Source organism: Argiope bruennichi, chromosome 1 (genome assembly GCF_947563725.1).
Source record: "Argiope bruennichi chromosome 1, qqArgBrue1.1, whole genome shotgun sequence".
Classification (NCBI taxonomy): domain Eukaryota; kingdom Metazoa; phylum Arthropoda; class Arachnida; order Araneae; family Araneidae; genus Argiope; species Argiope bruennichi.
Window position 1 is genome coordinate 33,529,910 of NC_079151.1, and position 17,462 is coordinate 33,547,371.

General features: G+C 29.7%; 1 protein-coding gene across 1 annotated transcript in view; it reads right to left on the reverse strand.

The window, feature by feature from the left end:
* LOC129969101 (CRISP/Allergen/PR-1-like) overlaps positions 1-16,273 on the reverse strand; it is a 43,127-nt gene extending 26,854 nt beyond the window's left edge. The window contains exons 1-2 of the mRNA XM_056083514.1: positions 16,013-16,273; positions 7,958-8,233 (exon numbers count right to left, since the gene is read on the reverse strand). Coding sequence (XP_055939489.1) covers positions 7,958-8,221 — 264 coding nt within the window. The 5' untranslated portion in view covers positions 8,222-8,233; positions 16,013-16,273. The remainder of the gene's footprint in view (positions 1-7,957; positions 8,234-16,012) is intronic.
* Positions 16,274-17,462: the final 1,189 nt, after the last annotated feature.

Here is a 17,462-nt window from a genome sequence, read left to right on the forward strand (position 1 = left end):
GAGACGCTTCCCCACCGGCTTAAATCGCTGTCTTCGTAACAGCGGGCTTGTCCAAGGGAAAGGCAATAAGAAACAACAGTATATTTAATATGCAAACAAGTATAATTTGGTAGCTTGACTTCTTTTTTTCGTATCCTCCTCCTTCATAGGAACGCTGATTATAATAAATGTTCAAAACTGATAGTTATTATACAATATAAATCGGAAAACGTTTTTGGACAATATTATCTCTTCTTTAAACGGTTTGTGACTATTGATTTAAATTCATTATTTATGACTTTAAAATCTATGTTTCGGGGTTAAGGATTTTACATATCAAAATTTAAAAACAATGGCTGTTTGAAAAATGACGCATCTTAGCAATTCCGAAAATGTCTAAAATTCGTCAATTGTAATGAAAAGTATGTTCGATTAATTTTAGGATTTGATAAATTTTAATCTAGGCAATTTTTGCGTATTCAAAATCGTGACTGTAGAATTGTGATTTTCAGAAATCGTTGTTTCTGTGAATAAAATAATGTTGTAAAATTTTTAATAATAAGGTTGTTAGCTAAAAAGATTCCTCTCCTTGATGGTTTTGCTCAAAAAGTCAAGTACTTGACAACAAGTTTGATGGAAGGGGAAATGTACCAGATCTCATTAATTATGAGAAACATATTCGCACATACAAAGAAAAATAGTTGCATTTTTGAGTAACTTTATTCACTTTATTCAGACATACAAACAAGAACGAACTTAAACATTACTCCAATATATTTTTTTTCTCTGACTCAAGTCTGAATTTTAACAAATCTCGATGTGAAGTTTTTCAATGGTTGCATTTCTTTTTACATTTTAATTTTTTTTTGTTTCATATTTAAAAGAAAATGCTTGTTCTATATTTTGAATTTATTTGTTCACTCACTTCCTAATGGATTAGTGTTTTTCATATTTTCTACATTTGTATTTTCTATAACAATGTACTATTTTAATATTTCCAGTAATAGCTTATTATTTAATTGATTAATTACATCAAATTTTGATTCCTTAATAGTGGCGCCATCTAGTTTAAAATTTCATAAAAACTGATTGCAAGATTCAATAACGAGAATAATTGTACCTTATTGATTATAAATAATAAATTAATTAAAGGAAAAAAATCCTTATTTTTTATGCACTAACAAAAATATATTTTTCAAAACTTATGAATAATAAATTGCTTTGATATATTTTTATTTGTCCTTATTATAATAAAATATTAAGAAAAATTATAAAGATACCCTCACGATATTAGCTGAGATTCAGTACAACATCGTGAATGAAGATATCGTACAATATCTTGTGGTAATAGTGTTAAAAGAAGTCGAAAGGGAAAATAAAAATTAAAGTTCAACTTTTAGGGGATCTTACAATGAAATATCCTTATGAGATAAAATTAAGATAATTCAAAAGTCAACAGTTAGTCAAAATTTTTAAAAAATCTAGAGAAAAATTATTCAGTGCTTTATACATATCTATAAAATTATTCAAATATAGTATGCTTAAATCTGCATAATTAGATTCTACCTTTTCTTAGAAATAAATAATTGGACGAGAAGCTCTTTTGCGAGTTTCTAAGAGTTTTTCGATGAGAAGTTGCAGATAATAAGTTCTTAAATGAATTTCATTAATTCCTGAGAAAAAAATGGAATTCTGTTGAAAGTGAAATATGAGATATTGATAATTGAAAATTTTTATTTTTGTCTTCATTAAGGAATATTTCTTTAGAAATATCATGCAAATTAATGCAAGAGATTTGCATTTTTAATGCATTCATTTATTTTCATCAAGAGCTTTAATGATTTAAATTTCTTAGAAATCTTAAAGGCGATTGAATATCATATTGAAAATTTAGTTTAAAAAATTTTATGATTTAATTGCATTTATAAAATTTTATAGAGCTTGTCTGTTTTTCTGTTTAGAATTATAGGATTATGTGTTTGATTTTTTAAAAAAATATTTACTGAAAGTTATATGTACAAAGAATGTATATGAATACTATTATATATACAAACAGTTTCAAATTTTAAAGTTATATTTATTTTAAATGAACATAAATATTTTTCACGTTTTTGAAAGCAATTAATTGAAGTATTGAATTAGATTTTATTTTTATGCAAGTGATGTTAGCTGCTAATGTATTTATAAAGAAATTAATTTCAAAATTTTACAATATTTATTAAAGTAAATTACTAGCTATCTGTAACTCTATTAATAATATTAATTTATTCATATTAATCAACTTTGATGAGCTGCAACCTATCCCAAGAGAAAAACTGTTTTAAATTATACATGTGCAATAACCATAGATAATTTTGAATAATAAGCTTGAAAAATGTTAAAATTAATTGGAGAAATCACTTTAAGAGAGTGCTGGCTCTGTCGAAGTTTATTTTGTGAAATTTCTTGTCAATGATGGCCGTTGATAGGGTACAACAACTAGTAACATATCTTTGAATCATGAATTTCACATGGAATAAAAATTAGCGGCATCTGTTTAATGATTGTGGTTGAGGGATTCTACCAAAAATTCATCCCACAAAAAAAAAAAAAAAAAAAAAAAAAATTATAATTATTCAAAATTTTATTAGAAATCATGAAAAGCAGTGAGCATGTAACTATTGATGATGTAGCTAGGGATCATGTGTTTCCATATAAAATAATAATGGTCAATATTTGGTCAGCTGTTGGCAATAATATCTGCATTTTGGGTTCTGCCACTTTAAATATATAGATAAATGTCGAAAGATAGATGAGAGATGGGCTAAAAGACAGAAAATAATCGAAACAAAAAAATCTACTTTTTAAATAAAAGCATTTATTTTATGGGATTACATACGTATGTATGTTCCACATCTCCATCTAAACAAGTGGGCCAAATTCAATTACATTATGCATTTTTATTCTACCAGATCTGAGAAATATTACTGTCAACATTCCAAACTATAAATTAATTAGAAATTGCTTTGTCTTTTTTATGCTTTGAACTATTTTAAGTTATTTTTTAAAATTTCTTCTTTGTTTTAATTCATCTTCTGATAGTATTTTTATTGCCTCCTGAACATTCAAATCAGAAGTGGCGCAGAAGTGATTTATTTTCTTAAATACGAAATGACCAATGCTCATCATGTTCGGGAAAGGCCAACTAATAATCCTCTATCTACACTCATATTCTTTGAAGATAATCTGGCTTGGTAAAAAGAAGTGATATACTTTGGATTGATCCTAGACAATATACTGACTTTTAAAAGCCATATCAGCAATTGTAAAAAGAAGTTTTGGGATAAAGTTCACCTTATTATTCCACTCACTGGCAGACGTTCACCCCCACCCCCTTCACTAAAAAATAAAATGTTGTTATACAAAGAATTTTTAAGACCTATCCTCACATATACTGCTCACATTTCGGGACTTGCTTCTAAATCAACAAAAACGAAATTCAAGTTTTGCAAAATAAAATACTTCGTATCATTACCAATGCTTTGTAGTTTATTCGAAATGATATTTTACCAGAGGTCTTAAAATGCACAGCTCGATGATTTCATCAAAGAACTTTCAAAATTATTTTTTAATCAACTCAAAACTCGTGAAAAACCTACAATCAAAGAACAAATTAGCTATGCCCAATGGAAAATACGCCTTTTCTTACTTTACTACTAAATGAACTTTGCAACTTAAACCTCCGTAGCTTCTTCCGAAATTTAAAATGCATCTAAAGAATTGTTTAATTTAAGCGCATATAAGCAACCCTTTTTCAACTCAACTGACGCACCAGCGGTTTACTTCTATTCTTCCCTCTGCTACTAGCTATTTCAAATCTAGACACTAAGGCTCTTTATACATCTAATTCAAGCAAGCTTTTATTGCTCTTAAATTAGTGATAGAAATGTGTTTAAATTGAATTTTAAGGCAATCGATTAAACGCAGAACATTTTCTTATATTTCAACATTGCTGAGGAAAATTTGTTATGCTAATATAATAAATATTAATAACTTACAAAGAATATTAGCTAGCGGCGTTTTTTTTTTTTTAAATATTTGGTTCTATTGTTATTGAAATTTTAACTAAAAGCAGACGATAAAATGATTTTGCAAGTAATAATATTTTTTACAAAAGAAGTGTTTACTCAAAAAAAAATTATGCGTGAATGGTTTCAATCCCGAACAACTTTTTCTAGGAAAATTATATCAATTGTATTATGTAAATTTCCAAAGCAATAAATGCTGTAAATTACAGCTTTTCTCAGCTATGCTTCGAGTGATATATATTTTTATTATTCACAAATAAAAAATAACACATAATATGGAGTGACACGTCTACATCTTCTCACAAAATACAATTATTGTCAAGAGATGCATTTTTATATCTTTTTTCATTCAGAAACGCTGCATAAATTTTACGTTTTATCAAAGATGGTTTCAAAAGAAATAGAGGTAAGACATTTATTGAAGTAAAGTCGTTTCGTCAAGAATTTGCAGATCGTAATACAGATATGGCAACAATAGTCCGTTGAAGAGAAGAAAGCATTGACACATTTCGAAACGCATTGGCCTTCGTTTTTATTCCGGAACAGAAAACGTCGATATCTTGATAGCTTTATTTGAAAGGGTTCCTTGTATATGAAGTTATGCAAATAAAGAGTATTGTGAGATGGCAAAATTCCGATCTCGAAATCGATGAATCTCCATATTTTGGATCTTCCATTTATGTCTAAAAAGCATTTTATGTCTTTGGATCTGAATGTTTGACTGTCTGAGTGTACAGAAATAAGCTCTCTCAATAACGGAACGAATTAGAAAATTGAAATTTCATTTGTTATGTGATATCCGAGGGCCAAATCTGTAGATATGTATTAAACTTTACATAAAATTCGCTGAAAGTAAGATATTCTGTCCGTCCGTCCATGGTTGTAGCAAAATACTGACTCAATAATCAACAAGTCAGGTGTATAAATTTGATATGCTATGTGTTATAACTGCTGTACTCGCTCCTTCTTTCCATTCTTTTTTATTTTACAAAATTTTGAATATTTAAGAAGATTATTTGCATAAAGTTATTAAAATATTTGCTATTTTGATACTTTCAAGATGTTTATTCATTAGGGCTTAATACTTCAGGAAAGCGTTAGACCGTAACATAAATGCTGAGTAATTACAAAATAATCAAATAGAATATATCAGTATCTTTTAAAATGTGCTATAATTATGCAAATAAACAATGTTTCATTAAAAAAAATACGGATTTTTTTTAAATAATAACCAAAACTCTCTTAGTCTTCGTTTTGTTGCGTAAGACATCTATTGTAGTCACTAAACTTCTCCAGAGTAGTTAATGCATGCTATTCATTGTTTATGTTCTTAAAAACGTTGTTAGTACCTTTCTAGAACTTATTCAATGTCTATGTATTATTGATACAATCGTAATGCATTAACGTAACAGCGGAGGAAGTAATTGAAAAGAATTAATATTTGGTGACTTTAACGGTCACCTAAATAAAGTAAGTCGACAGGACATCTCAGCCAACGCAGTGACTTTTGATGGAATAAACTACTTCTTGCATTTTACTTACGTCTGGGATACATCTGTGACTCACGTAAAAAAATAAAACAATGGAAATAAAAGAAATTAGTATATCTTCTTCTTCTTCTGAATAGTTTTGAATATTTTAACTAGTGTTTCAGAATTATATGGTTTCAAAACCTAAGGTTTATTTCATAACTAATTGTCTTTGGTGATTAAATGTTCCACTGAGAATATTTGTTATGTTTATTTTCAAGGACATTTCTTAAGTATACCTTAATGTTCATAAATTGAATGAAAATATTTTTAAGCATCAAAATGTGATAATGAAAGTTGCGGTATTTTAATAACCTTACACCTGCTCTGTTCATTGTTCATATGATTGATATAAGTTCCATGGTGTCAAAGTTCTACTAAAAATGTAACTGCCCAATTCTTTATCTTAAAATGTTTGTGGATCTTCAACTACTCTTTCTTACTCCTGTTGTAAACAACATAAATATTGCGCAGAATCATTCTTTTTTTTTTCTTTAGATTCTGACAATAGAAGGAAATCATGCAATTAGATATTTAGCGAAACTATAAAAATGGATTAACTTTTATTTCAACAAAGAAATCTATTTTTGAGATTTTTTGCAAAATAAATAAATAACTAAAATTTAGAAAATTAAAAAAAAAGCCATACTTTAAGGGAACTACACGAGAATTAAATTAATATCCTTAAAAAGACATTTTTTTAAAAAAATAGAGATAGCTGTTGTTTCTAATGGCACTTGCCATTAACAAGCTTGCTGACGAAGTTAGCGATTTTAAGCCGAGGGTGCGTCTGTTGTTTTTAGTAGCGCCAACTAGGGCCAAGAGTACGTCTTAGCTACCCCCGCATCATATTCGCTTGCACATCCCTTTTATACAGAGGGACACATTCACACATAGAACAGATGAAGAAAAACCATGCCCGAACCGGGACTCGAACCCAGAAGGCCCAGATCAAGGGAAAGACGCGCCATTTTGTGTTATATATACACACACAAAATGGTGTAAAAGTACAAACATTTCATTTAATTTTAAATTTATCAGCATTTTGATTAAATTTTGAAAAAATGAAAAATACTTTGTTCTGCTTTGTACATTCCCAAATTCAAAGTTATGTGCAATATCTGGTATTTCATTGTCAAGTCGTCTAGTCCCTGAATCGCGAACACATACACACTCATTTTTGTTATTAGTAGAGATTGATATGACTCTTTATTAAGAGGAAACAGCTCTGTACAAATAAGAATAATTTTTTTTGTTACTTAAACGCTCAAATATTCCAAACACATTTGACTTCTAAAAACTTTAATTAATAATATATTCCATACAACTAAAATATAGGAGGCATTTTTTTATAGTATTTATTAAGCCATTTTATTTTTTACGCTAGAAAACGTCGAAATAGTTGGTGAACGATTTACTAAGATTTAAAGCAGTCCTCAAAAACACATCACTTATCCTTAGACAGGCGGCATAAAACCCCTGATTTATGTCCTGAAAATGGGAGACAGCCTGTCAGTGTCCTGACAAACAGCACAAAGAAGGCAGGAATTCATATTTTCAGACATTCGCCAGGGTGGAAAGAAATTTTAATCTGCCAACCAAATACGACGGCATTAAAACCAAAGCATTCTGATGTTAATTTACAGTAAAAAGTTTTTTAATAATAAAATAATTATGTAAAAAAATAAAATAAATTCAATAAATGGTGAATTTTATTTATTTTTTCTTTAGTTTTCATGATTGATTACTTTTATAATTATTTTGCGTTTTTGAACGAAAACTACTTTTTCTTCCCTTTTTTTTTATACTCGTGCTCTTAGCAAAAATAATTTCCTATGACAATTTTTGCCTATTTCGGAAATTTGAACTCTGAATTATATAGACCAATACATTTCTTATGAGGAATACTGACAGGCCATTTCTAAAATCAAGCGATAAATTTTAAGAGTTGGCCAGACAACTCTTATAGCCAAAGAAAAAAAAAAGCTATTTTTACTATGGAATTTTGAGTTTAAGCTCAAAAGCTAATCTGTGTGGGCTTGGTGCTAATTAATAATAATAAAAAAAGAAGAAGAAGAAGAAAAAAAGAAAGAAGAAAGCATATTACATGCATTTTACTGAATGCCAATTTACAATTAGGCCTTAATGGCTTGATTTGCTATTGTGAGTATTAGGCAAAAAATATTATTTATCGTGACATGACATGAGTATTGATTGATGTGGAGCATATGTAAACTGGATGTAAACGGACCTGCCTGGTGTGAAACGCTCGTGAATGACTTGTCTCAGAAATTGGTTACTCGATAAGAATATTCTCTAGTATTAGATACATATTCATAATATTAGAGTAAAATCATAAAAATGTACATTTATATTTCTCACCATTTGCAACATGTCCGAAGCTTGTGGTAGCGTTCCGCCTCTAGCCCTGGTCTCTTTTCCCAGTGCAATTCCACTTCTGTACAAGTTATGGAACTTTAGAATCTCCTCGATATGCTTTCTACTAACACCAGAATGATGAATATCACAGGAGGGGTTGGGCTTCCGGCAGAACGTGTGCTGCGTACTCAACCTATCGTAAGGACAGTCCTGGGAGTTCACCCATCCCAAAAGAAAGAATGAAGCAAGGAAGAAGATAGGCAGCATTTTAGTATGCACCTGAAAAGAGAAGTACTTATTATTTTGCTGACTTAAATTATTTCATCATCACTTGTTAGATATAATATAAAATACCAGTTACCGTACGCAACTACTTCTTTTGAGGGGATTATTATTTGCTGAAATTTTTAATTAAGTATGTTTCGTAACGCCATTTTATTGACTTCTTCAGAAAAATGATATTAAGTTTCTAGTTTTAATAGATATATAATTGATATTAATTTAGAAGCCTTACAACATTCTATTCACTTTGCTAAACATTCTTAAAATTTTCTGTCTACATCTTTATACTTGCAATTACATCACAGAAAAGGGCAATAATATTTGGAAACTGACACACTTTAAAACTTTTTCATCATTTCACTTCATTTCGAGGTAAGCCTTGATTATAAATGCATTAAAAGTTCCAAAAAATATCAAAAGTATCCTTTAAATAGAAACCTTCTCAGTAAGAAAAAGTTAGAACAAATCTTCATGTCTTGATCATGACAGAAAAATTCAGGATGAATTAATAGTAGCAACAACAAAAACGGTTTATATATTGTTGTAAAATGTGCTTAAAATAATTCTTCAAAAAATATAATTAAAAACTGGAAAAAATTATGCAGCAAATATATATATATATATATAAATTTTGAGATGATGGAAAAATAATTTTTACATTGTAAAGTTCTTAAACATTATTGCTGAAAGCTCCAAAAATGAATTTACTTTATTCTTAATTAACTATAATTCTAATTAAGGTACCCAAAAAAAATCTCCACGAGGGACTCTTCCCACCCCCAAATAATTTATTTGCCAAGTGGGATAGTCCAAGATTAAACGATCTGCCTCTAGATCACTAATACACACAAAGACATACATGCACTCACATTCATTTTAAATTTTAATGAAGAGGAAGTAATTGCTGTTGAAGTGATAAGTCGGTTTTCAGTACATGTTCGAACCTTGATCAAACATTCTTCAAAAGTCTTTCTCCTATATACATTAATCTGGAATTTTACAGAAGGGTGTGTGGAAGGAATCATGTCATTTCATGCCGATATCAGTGACCTAGGCATAAGAGAAATAATTGGTTTATGCTCAGGTTTTGCTATATTTATTAAAGGTAGAATAATTTTATCTAATGATACCTATTAATATCCTATTTGGAAATAATACGAGGTCTTTTCTGGGACTGGCTCGACAATTGTGAACCCTATTCAGAGAGGAAGGATGAAACCTGCTCTTGCACCTCTCATCCATGCTTCCACACCACACCAACAAGAGGACATTTCATCCATGATGTTAGATTTAACGTACACTAGACCCTCATATACGATGGATTGTAAATGGAATCCTTAAATCCCCATTAATAAAGTATTTCTTACGTCAGTTCTTTCATATGGTCTTCAAGCTCATACCGTAATACGTAATCAAGTCAAAAATTATCTACACTTTTCATTCTACAGTTTATTAACATGAAGTTAGGGTTATACTAGGGACATCATTTTTCTACGTAATCTCCCTTCTTTCCAATGCACAAATGCTAGAGCCATGACTGATGTTCAAAGCAGATGCTATCTCATCGATAGTGATTCACCAGAACCATCTCTCAAGCTTGCTGAATGGTGTCATCTGTAGTGGAGGTTGATGGCCGTCTTGTTCCCTCTTCATGCGTTACACTTGTTCGACCACTTTTAAACTTCTCGAGCCACAAAAACACAGTGTTGAGTATGTCAGATGCCAAAGGTAGCAAAACGTGTTGAGTATGCCAGATGCCAGAGGTAGCAAGTACCTTAACTAAGTCGTGTAAGCAGTCTTTGTAGTTACACATTTTACTTTTTATTTAGGATATTTGTGTGATATCAATTAACAGACGGTGAATTAGAGACAGCTATTGCTTGAAATGATCAGTTTCAAGAAAAAAAAGAAAGAAGTCAATTTTACGAAATGAAGTGAGATGTGAATAAAATTATTTTTTCTACGCCATGCCGAGTAACTTACGAAACTTTATCTTTAATAGAGATAGGGAGAATTCGTCTTCGTACAGCAGACTGATAAAACGATGTAATACAGGACAAAGTCTGATGCAATCTTCATTCAGAGCTCTATTCTGGAAATGTGGTTGTTATAGTGCATTAATTCACAAATTAGTCGTATATCATTCACACTTGTCATACACAGTCATTTCGCTTATATAAGTAATACTAATTATAACTGTATAATAAGAGGCAATAAATTCTATCCTGTTTAGTAAGTATATTTAATAGTATGGTACTTATATAATATGCCAAAAAATGCCGATTTTCATACAATGATCTGAAAAAATAGTGCAATTACTTTTAATATTTAAAATTAAAATATCTTGTATCCCGACTACAACAAATGATGTATTAACCATGTAAAAGAAAGTATATAAATTTTGTATTGGACTATTCCTATGTTTCCATTAGGTGTAATAAAAGTGCAAATTAACTTCATTTCTTATAAAAGAAATTAACCGGAAGGAAGAAATAAATAAAAGAAAAATTATAACGAAGAAATAAATAAATAAAATATAATGAAGAAATAAATAAAGAAAATTAATAAAAGAAATTGTTCTAATAAAAGAAATTAATTAATGCGATTTGCGTAATTTAGTATTACATACTAAGTTTTGAATTTTTATTAATTTTATTTCTAGAGCATGAAATTTAAGCCTTGAAACCAAAGAGAGATTAGCAACTAACTTGCATTGCACGAAAACTTAAGAAATAAAATAGTATTTTGCTCTTGCTTGACATTTTACCCCATAGCGCAATTTTTCAATGACAAAAAATACCCATATTTTGACTTTAATTATTTCTATACCTTTCCTAAAATAGTTTCGGTATAACATCGAACTCATATAAAACGGCACTAATGTGACGTGGAAATCTTCTAATGCGTTATTAATATGTCGGAACACCTATAACATATTATTGATATAACAGGCATTTTAAATATCGTTTATGGAGCAACACAGAATATACTTGCCTGTTCTTTATTATTTTTGACTTTTTCTTAACACTTATTTTCAAATTTCTCATAACACATTTTCATATAACATGCTGCTTATATAAAGTGCAAGCTATTTAATGTGTAATATACAGCATGTTCTTATTACATGATATCTGTATAACATAATATCGCATCAAAAACATATATTTCGATATGAAATGGAACGCATTTACCTGGTCTATATTATTTCTGGGTTTCTCTTAATATTTAATATTTTGTTTTAACTTCGTATAATGCGGTTTTGATTAATCTCTATAACATTATCAATACATACGGATTTCCTACAACTTTATACTGATATAACATGGATTTCATGTAGCATATTTTCGACATAAGATGGAACATATTTTTGCTTCTATGTTATTTGTAACTTCCCTTTAGAACGATTTCGGAGCAAAATGGAACGAATTAATGAATAAAATAAAGTTGGAATTAATTCCTTTATTTCTTAAACATTAAACATTTTAGAAAGGTATTTTGCTTTCTATAATAGTTTCATGCTTCATATCTAGAACATAAATAATTGAAAAGTTTGGAAAACAATGTTTTCCTTTTTGGTCTCACGCACCAAAACCCTTCTACCTTTCGAATATACGTCACGTGACAGAGATCGGGAGGATTTCCCTTATGATAAATGCATCACTGGATACATGATGTGCTTCCTCATAAAATAATGCGGCCAGGCTGCCCTTACATCCATCACCTCATCTGGCCCAATCCCTCTTTTTACTGTTTTTTGGAATCTTTTTTAATGTACGCAATGCTATATACCCTTTCCGAAGTATTTAAATATATGCAATGCAATGTAATAATGTAATGCAAAGTAATATTTGCGAAGACAATGTAAAGTTATTATCGGAACGAAATAATATGTATTTAATTGTGTCTTCATTACATAGTCATTGGCGTTCGAGACAATCCGCCTTAAAGAACATGTGATTTAATAAACGGACCAACTTAGTTTCAAATTACAATCCGATGAATTTTTTGGCTGGTAATTCTTATAAAAAATGTTATAAAATGCTCTTTATTTATTTTTTTTTTTTGCATGAAACATCTTAAAATATATTTATAGGACAAAACAAAATGCATGTTAAAAGCCCAAAATGTGTTTTGTTATATATGCGCGCGTGTGTGTGTAATGATATTTTAATTCTTAATTGATTTCCTAATTCTCATCTTCATTTAGCCCATGTTAATTTATTCTAAAATGTTCCTTTGTTCCCTGATCCAATTCCTACTTTGTTATTTAATTACATCTAACACGTGCTTCACAAAATTACTGATTTCGTCGTTTCCACGCCAGAAATAGAGTGATTAAAAATCTTTAACACTTGCATATGTTTTTTTTTTAGACAGGTACCTAAGATTCCCTTGCCTAAACCGACGTGTGGCAAAGAATTCCCTATCTCATGCCAAAATCACTGAGGGGGAAATTCCTGTTACTTTGCTCTTATATTGCGATGTAAATAAATGTTATTTCATCATCTTACTCTCTCTCTTGTAGAAATTATGACTTCCGAGTGATACACACACACACACACACACACACACACACATTTATAAATGCGTCATATCGGAGATAATTTAAGGAACAAACTACTTGGTCTTAGATTTAAAAATATAAGCCGTATTTCCAAACTTATTCAACAAGATGCTTTGAAGCAAAACTTATTAAAGATTGTTTACATCCTTTTAAATAAAATACTGGCTTAAGAATTTTATTCATGAGATTTTCGACAAAAAAAGATTCAACCAAAATTTAAAATTTGTGAAAAAGTACATAAAACTGTAAAATCGCATTTAAATGTTTTTTTATGAAAATATAAAATCTATTCTTTTTTTCTGAAGTATGAATGGAGAAGCAAAATTCAAATTTTATAAAAAATGCTTTATCGATGTATGAAGCATTTATTTTTATCATGTGAGAACATGATGTTGTTTTCGTTACGGTGTTTTGAATAATTGAAGGCATCGGATAATTGAAGCACGAAATCGCATAGGCAATGAATAAAACATAAATGGCAATATTCATCTTCATCTACTTCACCTGCTTTTACCAGTAATGCGTTATTATTATGTATACTTCTTTAAAAACAAGTGCGTTTTTAAAAGGTTGACTTGCTGTTAGAGACATGGGGTTTTCACCATAGTAATCCTACAGGGCTATAGAAGATCCTCCATGGAGTCATCTACTGCGCATGTGCAAATGGTTTTCGTTATATCTCGTAAACTACATAGATTAGAGACGTGGGGTTTTCACCATAGTAATCCTACGGGGCTATAGAAGATCCCCCATGGAGTCATCTACTGCGCATGCACAGATGGTTTTCGTTTTATCTCGTAAACTATATATGTTAGAGACATGGAGTTTTCCACTTAGAACTAAAACCCGGGGGTCCTGTAAGCCCCCCAAATTTTGGATCCATTGCGCATGCGCAGTATGGATTTTGCTTAATATTGGTCAAATCAATGTCAGATCGATACCATAAATTCCTATGCGTCTCAGGATGTCGATGACGTCAACTTCCGGTCAGACCGGAAGTTATTATATCTCGACTTCTATGCAACGTAGAGATGAGTCAAACACTCGTCTCAATGAATAGAGTTGAATGCATTTTTACCGAAACTCGTGTCTTGATAGGGTCCGAGATCGGGTCTCGAAATTTACAAATTCGAATTACATTGCATTTGCTCGTATTGTTGGATAGTACTCGCCGAAATGTATGAGTTTCACGTTGCTACTTCGAGTGATTCGCGAGATACGAGCGCTCAAAGTTGCAAAAATTTGAATTTTCGAACGAGGTTTTCGACCTCGTTTTTGCAAAAACTATCTTTATGACTGGTAATGATACACTCTTCTCGATGTGCTGTATCGAACTATACGACATTTACATCTCTTACATTATTAGGAGCCGAAAAACATAAACGAGAACGGAAAAAGAACATGACATAGTTTTGGTTAGGAGAGTTTGAAGGTCGAAATCGCGTAAGCAATGAATAAATCATAAATGGGGCGTCCTAAACTTTCTCCCGATGAAGCCTTGCAAAGAAAAAAAGAAAGGGAACGAAAGAGCAGACAGAGGTCGGAACAAAACCTTCAATCAAACCTTCAGAGACAAAATTTTCAATCAACAAAAAACGAATTATGATAATAATAAACGTCAAATAATAAAACGTTTTCGCCAAAACATTTTTTCTGTTATTAATGGAAAAATAAACAGTTTAATAAAGTTTAAATGTTTTATGAATATTATAAAAGCATTTTTTATGTACAAAAATTTATATTGTAAGACTGTAAATAACAGCCAGAAAATATACAGAATTAAATTAATGAAATATTACATTAATCACCTTGAACAGTATTTACATAAATAAATTTATTGCATTTAATGAATGCTATCCACCTATACTTCTCAGACACTGTGGGGATTTAAGAATGAGTTAAGTCAAAAGAATAGATCGGTGGATGAATACGAAAAAGCGAGTTATTGAAACTAAAATTTAGAAAGCAAGATAATATTTAACTAAAAATGATACGTAAAATTTCAGCGGCTAGAGTTGGTGAGAATTGCTGATTTTGAACAGCCGCTAAGATTAAACAATTACTTAAATTTACTAAACCTATTCGACCTTACTATTCGACTATTATTAATAATATTAAATAATAATAGGCTTCATATGTTGCAATGATGTAAATATGGTTTGCGAAATTATCTTTTTGCTATGTGGTTTGTAGTTAATAAACAAGTATCTACGCTTAGATATCATGAATTAAATATTTTAATAAAAGACTAAAACATGCGTTGTTAAATAAGTAGCAAAATAAATCATTATATTCTTAGAATTGGCAACAATTTGGAACAATAATTTTATTTAAATGATTTAAAGTTAAGGTTAGATGAAATTTTATTTGCTGTTGTTGTTTAAATATTGCTCAGATTAGATCGTAGATAATTGTCTGAATTGGACTTGAATAATGTAACCTAATGATTCAATATCTCAGGACCTCAGCATTGCATTTAATAATTTCATAAAATGGAATGCAACAAACCAAAGCAAAAAATAAATAAATAAAATAAAAAAAGATTATTAAAGAGTTAAAATGTTTTATAGAAAAAACCAAAAATTAGGGATGCACAGTTTTTGTAAGAGATTTTCATCAAGAGGATGAAGTAATATAGTGCTTTAAATGCTCGGCATGAATTCATACATTGCACGTTAATGTGAATATGATAGTAAAAATTGCTTTTTGTTTTACTTGTCTTTAAAAATTGATCCAGTTTGGGGGGACTAATTTCTTTAAACAGACATATGACACAGTTGTAAAAATTAATATTTTCCTACTTTAAAAAGCATTTCTTACAAATTTAAGAATAGATTATAAAAATATAAAATTTCCTTATATTTTTTAATTAAAATTGCTTCTGTATTACTGAACATTAAATTATACTTAATTGTATCCAAATATAGCAGCCTCCCTCAAATTCATACTAGGTAAAGAGTTTTTTTAAAAAATGAAAATTATAGAAAGCTTTAAAATTAATTCCCCAAATGCTAAATTTCTAAGATGCCATTTGGAGCAATGTTTAAAAAAATAAAACCATTTTTAAAGAATTTAAAAATTTAGTGAGAAAATATATTCCTTATAGAATAAGTAGAATATAAAATAAATACAGCTTTTCACTATCATATTTTATGGAATGATAGTAAAAAATAAAGCCAATAAATTTACATCATAAGAAAAGCATTACTTACAAGGAGAGAATATGCAAATGGACCACCTTGACCGTGTTTGTTTCGAAAGAGAAATGATGCTCGAAGAGCAGGTGTTTTATTTTCACCCCTCTCTCACGTCACTGAACTTTCAAAATTTCAAAAACCCACAAAATTAGCCGACGCAGGCGCACGACAACAATTCTCAAATCCGGCAAAAACAGTTTATTTCTCTAACGTGATGCAGGAACAAGTTCACTGGGTGTAAAATGCGGTAGAAAACAAAAGCCGGAGACGTATTTTCAATTCGGGATATGTTTACGAGACGCAAATCCTAGATTTCTATTCGTTGGTGAAAAGTGTTTTGATGTTCACGAAAGAGCACTGCAGAAAAAAAGATATATTGCTCTTTCACTGGGCGGCATTGTTCAATTGTTAGCGTCGCCTGAAGAAACAGGATTCTCCTTTTGAAGTTCTCACGATGTCGTTATGTAAGGTTTTTATGACACCGCATTTGTTCCTGACGAAAGAACAAAAATATGAGTTTTAAATTTTAGAATATGAAGAAAGGATTATCATTAAGAATTTTGTGTATTGTCGTATGAAAACAAAAGTATTGCAAAATTTTATATTTTGGGGAAATTTTATAATTTATGAAAGAATTATCCATCAAATTTTCTTTTTTAAATGAATCAACATTGCAATCCGTAGTTATTTGTATTTGTATTAATCGTTTGTTATTTAGAATTTTATCAGTCAGGGTTTGCTTTTTTTGTGTGTGCATTCTGAAAAATTAAAAAATATATATATATATTTATTCTTCTCGTTCTTGACTTGTAATTGGATTTTCAAAAAATATATTCAACATAGAAACTTCAATTAAATGATTGTTGTTTTTAATTAATTAATTGAATGGAATTCGTTAAAAATGAGTTGCTTTATTTATTTTTTTCGTATTCTTCCCAATTTTTTATATCGATTGAAAATTTGCAAATGAAAAATGGTGCCATGATAAATTAAAATGGAAATTTCGAATTTTGTTAACATTACCATTTATTAGTAAAAAATAATGATACTATAAGATAAAAAAAATCTATTCTTAGAGTAGCAATTTTAATACAATATTGAGATTGCAAGCCTTGGAAAAATTACCTGAGAAAAAGTCTAATAAAGGATCAAAGTAATAAAAGAAAGTGTTCACTATATTGGCTTCTACCTTGCTTCCTTTTTTTTTCAATAAGCTATGAATAATTTAATAATTTATTGCTTAAATAATTTGTATGCAATAGTTTCGATTGGTTGTAAGAGATTATTTCATAAAATTCCTTCTTAAACTTCAATGATTTTAAATTACTTGAAAATAAATTAACTTTTAACTATTGGAATTTTCTTTCAGCCGAAGCAGGATCATATAACTCTTTTTGCCTGTTTGATGTTGAATTCCTTACATATAGAAAGATTCGCGAATATGAATCTGTGGAAAAAGAATCCG